The sequence below is a fragment of the Pistacia vera genome, unplaced genomic scaffold (assembly GCF_008641045.1).
Source record: "Pistacia vera cultivar Batoury unplaced genomic scaffold, PisVer_v2 Contig838, whole genome shotgun sequence".
Classification (NCBI taxonomy): Eukaryota; Viridiplantae; Streptophyta; class Magnoliopsida; order Sapindales; family Anacardiaceae; genus Pistacia; species Pistacia vera.
Genome location: NW_022196710.1, coordinates 703,138 through 709,943, shown reverse-complemented (window position 1 = coordinate 709,943; position 6,806 = coordinate 703,138). Strand labels below are relative to the sequence as shown.

Genomic DNA, 6,806 nt, shown 5'->3' with positions numbered 1-6,806 from the left:
AGGGAATCAAATAATGAGTTAAAAGATAATGATAATGGCAGAAGTTGTTTTGGACTTTTGAGGTTTGGCTTCTCCTTTAAGCTCTCTCTCTTCAATATTGGCTGCCAAACCAAACCAAACTCAACTCAACCTCGACCTTTATCAATCTTAATCATCATTATTTTCTTTTTGAAAATTCCAATGCTCTCTCATTATTCCTTTGCCATTCAAACTCACTGTTTCCACTGTTGGGTGTGGACTTTGATTCTTTGCTTGACTTCACCTTTTCTCTCAAACTCATCCTAGGTTTTCAGATATTTTCACACATACCCACTCCAATTTTGTCTCAAATCGGAGAATCTGATTCGTTTCCTTGGTGGGTTCTTGTTTTAAACCCTTTTGAAGTAAGCATTTTTTTTTTTGTTTAATTGTGTTGTTTGATTGTTGATTGTGGAGTTTTGTATATAGTTTATTGTTATGTTGCCTGAATCTTGTGGTTCTAGTTTGCTTGTGGCTTTGCCTGATGATATATTTGCAATTATATCAAGGTCTTTGCCACCAAGAGATATATGTAATCTTAGTTTATGTTGTAAGAGTTTATGTGCACTTGTGGCTTCTGAAAAGATTTGGCTTACACAGTGTGATGTGGTGGGAATTCTTAGTAATGGAGACCTTGTTGAATGGAGAAAGGGGGTGTCTTCGTATAAGGCGCTTTGCCGCTTTCTCATTAGTGTTAAGCCATTGATTGGAATTTGGGTTCATCAGAACCCTGAGCTTGGCAATGTGGTGTATGTTATGCCTGGTTTTGTTTCTGTTGTTGGCTGCCGGATAATACCTCAAGAGCTTGGTCCATTAGGCATTAAGGATGGCCCCATTTTGTGGGCGCCGGTGTTTGAAATTGTCGGTGATTTCAATGGTGCTACAACGTTTTTTCTTCATGGAAAGGAGAAGGGTTGTGATTATTTTTATCCTGGTTCGGTGAAGGGTATTGACCAGAGCTGTAATGTATTGTTGCTTGAGGTTCAGCCTAAGCAACAGAATCAAAGGTGTAAATTGTTGCAAAGTAAGAGCTTTGCTCATTGTTCAGAGAAGGAGGTATCGCAGAAGGTTTGTAGGTCAAATAGTAACTTGTCGAGGTCACAGAGGGGATTAGGACAGAGTGAGGCTGTGGTACCTTTCAGCAAGTTGGCTTTTAGTGATAGAAGAAAGTTGCTTGAGGTTGTAACAGGCCAAGTTCGTCTGAAGGTCCCTGATGCAGCAGGTGGGCCGCTATTTCCTCATTTTAGGGATGATATGGAGAATTTTGGAAATGATTTGGCTGTATTGTTGGAACGAAGAAAACTGCTTCTGCGCATGTACAAGCTTGGAGGAGACAACATCAATTGGAGGGCAGGTCCTGAACTTCCTTCAGATCCTACTCAGATAGAATTGAGTGAGATCAGAAAGAGTCTTGATCGTCCAAGTGGTTTACATGGTTCGCTCAATGGGGATCATGGACACACACATAGCAACAAGACGAAAACTATTGGAGGGTATTTTAAGGATAGCATTAGACAGATTTTAGGGAAGTCTAGTTCAATAAATGGCAGTCGTGCAATTTCAAAGAATAGTTCTTCAGGAAGTGAGAATAGGCATGCGCAACTTCATGAATTTCTGAAGTTGGGAGATACAATAGGACTAATATTACATGCCTCCACTATAAGGTTATCTTCATATCGAGCATGGCCGAACATGCATGACAGTCGGTTTGCCCTTTACAAGTTGCCCATGCAGGCACCAAGGGAAGACGAAGAGTATGCTGGTCTATGGGGAGGAACTTTTGGTTGGCCACCTGGGAGGCCTACTGAAGACAAGCCTGGAAAAGCTCTGTTCTTTCTTTTGCTATCTTATGAGGAGTCTCGCGGGCAAAGGATTCTCATTGCGACCAAAATTTTGGAAGGCACCCACTATGTTCTGCATCCAAATGGGTCAGCAATGTTTATAGTGAATGTAGATGAGCCCTCACTGGATCCATTTCCTTGGGATAATGATGCAGATTCCCTTCCAGTCAATGTCAAGCATGCTTTCAGCGGAGAAGGTATAGCTAATGGGTATGGTTTTAGATATCCTGGCTCAAAGCCTGGTTCCCTCTTTGTAACTCAAAATGGCATACTCGCCTTCATTTGGAAAGAATCTAGAGCTGTCTTGACCTTGCAGAGGCTTAACTTGCCGGAACTTTTGAAGAAAGGTGAAAGAGTTCCTGCTCTACCTCCAATTGCGAACTTCTCTTATTTGACCAAGTCCTACTCAAATGTTTTTGCTGGCTTCTCAAATACATCTACATTTTTGTCTTCCCCAAGGTTTGCCTTGAGCCCCCCCAAATGTCTGTCTTTTCCTTTTGAAGTTTTTCAGTTATTGATGCGTGTCTTTTATTCTATGCTCTTGCTTTATCTGTCTTACTTAAACATCTTAAAATTATATTTAAATTTTCATTTTATGTTACCGTGTTTCATACCCTTAAACTGCTACAATAAGGATTTTCCATCTAGGCTGAGAACCAGTAAATTTTCACCAAGTGTTGTAAAGCCTTTTATGAAAATTGATGTTGAACCCTTTGAGCATTTCTATGAGCTGTCACATGAATAAACAATATCTTTGCATCGCTGCCAACAATCCCTTCCCTAAGATTGACACTCCCTCAATTGAATCTATGATTTTTTATTCTGATACCACTTGTTAGGACCACGTTTTGCCATCTTAACTAAAAGTCAATTGGTTTCACTGAAGGAGGCATAATTTTTATGACGTTCAACCCTGAATCCCTCAGCCATGTCTTCAGAGCGGTTCATGATAGTGGAGCGGCGTTGTTGTTTATATCAACATAAACCCTTTTTTTGGATGGTTACTCTTATCACCACTGTATTACCAAACTAATACCACACAAATTTTCAACTGGAAAGACCTATGACATGTTCAGGCCAGTGAGAGAAAGATAACAATATGCAGACAAGGATAATCAGAAGTGGTTGGATTTTTTAATTTTTTGTTTGTGCAATAAGCTGAAAAGAATGGTGAAAGACTGTTTAATTTATACAAAAACTGGATATTGGCTATTTATTCCCCTGGAGAGATATTTACTATTCATGGTATTTGAGTTAAACCTGCCAAGGATCAACTTCATAGTTGCTCTATATGTGTTCTCTAACTTCAAAGCCCAACCTAATTCTTAGTCCTTTTGCAGTTAACCTTTTTCTGTATCTTTTTCTTCTTACGATCTTTAGGCCAATTTCACTCCTAAGTGATTTTTGTGGATGAAAGTGATTAACCACACTGGCCTGTATGTTTTCTTCTGATTTGTTCATCATTGTTATACAAGTTGACCATCCGTTGGTTCTATAATTGGTCAGATCGTGTTGTCTATTTTGAAATATGTTTTTCCCCCCTTAGTGTAGTGAGTAGTGATTTCACAAGTTGAGTGAAGCGGTTTCTTCTTGTTGATTTTGAGATAGGCATATGTTTTTCAATATTTAATTTTTTTAATAATTATTATTTCTCTTATATGTGTGGTGGATTAGGTAAGACTTTTAGCTGTTAGCGATGGGGAAACAAGATATTTTACATGATGAGGGATAGCTTGGTTACATCTTTTTATGTGGAAGCAAGGAGATATAGGGATCGAAGTCCTAGTGGAAGTAAGAGATCTTTTCTTTGGAACAAATTCATAGGCCTCTAATATACATAAGACTGGTTACTACAACCCTAGTAGGGCATGCTTTTTAGGAAAATGACTTGCAGCTTCATATATTTCATTTGACTCTATGCAATACCTTCAGTGACAGCACAGGGACCTCATAATACATCCCTCATCGGATGACCTTGCTATCCTTCTTCCAAGGTACTTCAATGGATAAAACAAATGGATTTTCAGACTTAATTTTGAAATTTATAATTATTATAGCTTAGTTAGCCCTTTGAGTCTGAGTCAGGTTTTAGATAACTTGAATGCACTGTTTATTACTTTCTGATTAACTTCACAGTGCTGTTGTGAGCGAGACGTTGCTTCTTTAATCTCTTTCTTTAAATTGTTTAATGTATGAACTTCTTAGTTGAGGTCCATGTTTCTCTTTGCAGGCAAAACCATATGTAGACATCTATGATCAGTAAATTACAATGCAAAGCAAAGCTTTGATTATTGCTGCACTGCCATGTGATAGCCTTACATAAAGCTCGGCCTTCTAGCTGCTGCTGCTGCTGATGGTTCATAGATCAATTGCCCTGCACATGACAGAAGATTTCTTTTTCATAGAATACATACAGTTGAGGTAAATTTCATTGTATTTGTACAAGATTTTCCATGAGCTTTAGATTCTTATGGAAATAAATATTAGGTATAAGCATCCGTGTTATAATTATAAACGCCAGTGTGGTGTTTTATTAGTGGAAAGAAAATAAGAGATCTTATTGAAGTCTCTTATGCATTTGGATTGAAGAATATGAAAACCAAACTGCTGTCTCCCCATATCTATTTGCTTTATAATGTCCCTTCTGTGTCTGCATATGATATAATTTTTACATCTAAAGATGTTAAAGAAATCAAATTTCTGTGCCCTTAAACTCGAGAGGTCGAAGCCGTCATCTTACTGATAGATAGGCCTTTTTGATTCTTCGAGTTTGGTATCGGAGTTGGATTTGTTAAAATTCACTAGCCCGATTCACCAAGAACAACAACATTGATTAAGGATTGATTGTACCATAATTCAATTATTCAAATGGGTAATTGCCCAATTGATTGGACTATGATTCAATTGGGGTGTACCCGCAGTAATATAAAATGATGGGGGTTCTCTTTTTAAATAATATCCAACGAAAATAATAAATGCTTGCATTTGGTTCATGGTCTTAAAAATGATGAAAATTTAATATATAATCTTAAATTTTGACTCATATTTTTATTAGGATTTATTCTAGTAGCCACTTTTATTAGGAGTTGAGATGAATCAAACTCAAGACCTCTCGAATAATATATCTAAGAGTTTTAATTGATCACTCGACTCGATTATCTAGTAGTGGTTTATAATGTAATACTTTTTAGACCTCTTCACATTTCATTTGTTTTTAAGGATAAGTATTCAAGTGCCTTTTGATTTCCTTTATCCAAATTCTTCTATAAATTTATAATTGCAACTAAATTTGCATTTTTTTTTCCATACATTATAAAAAAAAACCTTTAAGCTTCATCTAATTTCCAGTTAACATTTCTTAATTTTTAATACTATATTATATTATTTTGTAATTAGAATATAATTTGATAAATCTAGTTTTACTTAGTTTCAATAAACTTGGAATTTTGCTTTGTTACTGACAATGTTAGGTTTTGGATTTATTTATTAATATTTTTTTGGATAAAATAAATAAATTACTTTTGTGTGGCGTTCTTAACACATGAGAGAATATGCAGAATTTTATTTCGTAAAATTTTGTTAAATATTCTATTTTATATTGAATTTTCATTATGGTTTTAAAATCCTGGTTTTTTCAAGTTTCACAAAACTATTGCATTTCGGGAATTATTTTAGTCATCTTAAAGTGTATTAAAAATTTTGGAAAAATTCATGTCTATTTGGAAATATGTCATGAACAACTCATAAAATTTTCGTGATTTTTTAATGAGTATAAAAATTCTTATAGAATTCTCGCACAATGAACTTACTACGTAGTTTTGACAGAATCTGGTCAGAACTGAAGAACTAGAAAGGAAATTCATTTTAAAATAGTTTATAACTTTTATTGTTGTATGTGATTTTTTCGCCAAACTTGGGCTATCGTGAGGATATGCTCGACCCAGAACCAGCTCGACAACGATGTTTGATCGACCCAGCATAAGCTCGTTGAGCTGTAGCTCGACCCAGCAGAAGATAGTCGCGAATAATCCGAGCAATCATTCAATCCATTCCCGGATTATCTCAGATCTCAGTTATTGCAAAAAAGATTAGATCAACAGCAATTTCTGCGCAATCCCAGTGCCCAATCGCGAGAATATTAGAATTACATTTCAGATCAATTGTAATCCTTTTGTTTTCGCTATTTCCTTTTTACAAATCTTGTATATAAACCCCCTCAAATTATGAAAAAGGGGTTACAAAATTTTCATAGAATTTACATTGTAAGCTCTTATCGAAAATACAAAACAGTAGACGTAGGCTTCAGAGTTTACCTCGTCGAACCACTTTAAAAACTTTCATTACTTTTTACTTTATTGCATCTTTATACCTTCATTGATGATTATCTTTAATCATGCTCACATCCATCCGATTATGATAGGGTCAATCGGAATTCTCTGGTTGGTGCAGATTTTTGTATCAACATTTATTAAAGGGGAACTTAATACTCACTTATGAGGTTTCACATAAGTAGCTAATACACTCACATGTTTCAGAAAGGCAGAAGACACATTTAACCCCTTGAGGTTTGCCATAACCACTGGTGGGTGATAAAGATGCTTAAATATAACTTCCCCCTTGACAATATATAATGCTCATTTTACCTTTTGAAGACAAAAATAATTTTATATTTTTTATAAAAAAAATTAAAGAAACCGTAAAAATGAAAAATGAAAAAATAGTAAAAATATTAAAAAGCTAAAAAATTTAAAAATTAAAGATTAAAGACCCCTGGCTATTTCCTTTTATATATATATAAATTATATACATATTTTTTAAATCTTCAAATTTAAAACTTAAATTACGGTTTTTGTTCAAAAACTTAAAAATTTAAATTAATAACAAATAAGAACATGAAATTTAACAATTTTTTCCTCAAGAATGTTTTATCAAACTCTTGGACCCATG

General features: G+C 35.1%; 1 protein-coding gene across 3 annotated transcripts; it reads left to right on the top strand.

Annotated features, from left to right (window-relative positions):
* The first annotated feature begins 389 nt into the window (after positions 1–389).
* LOC116118133 (F-box protein At5g39450-like) lies at positions 390–4,427 on the top strand. 3 transcript variants are annotated; one of them, XR_004126097.1, is made up of 4 exons: positions 390–2,318; positions 3,534–3,650; positions 3,792–3,853; positions 4,090–4,427. XR_004126097.1 is itself a non-coding variant. In XM_031404101.1 (2 exons), the coding sequence occupies exons 1-2, from the start codon at positions 457–459 to the stop codon at positions 4,103–4,105; spliced, it is 1,878 nt and encodes a 625-aa protein (XP_031259961.1). In that variant the 5' UTR covers positions 390–456; the 3' UTR covers positions 4,106–4,427. The 3 variants fall into 3 exon arrangements, 1 of the variants encoding a protein (XP_031259961.1); XR_004126096.1 differs by having other exon boundaries at positions 3,534–3,853; XM_031404101.1 differs by lacking the exons at positions 3,534–3,650; positions 3,792–3,853.
* The last annotated feature ends 2,379 nt before the right edge of the window (positions 4,428–6,806 follow it).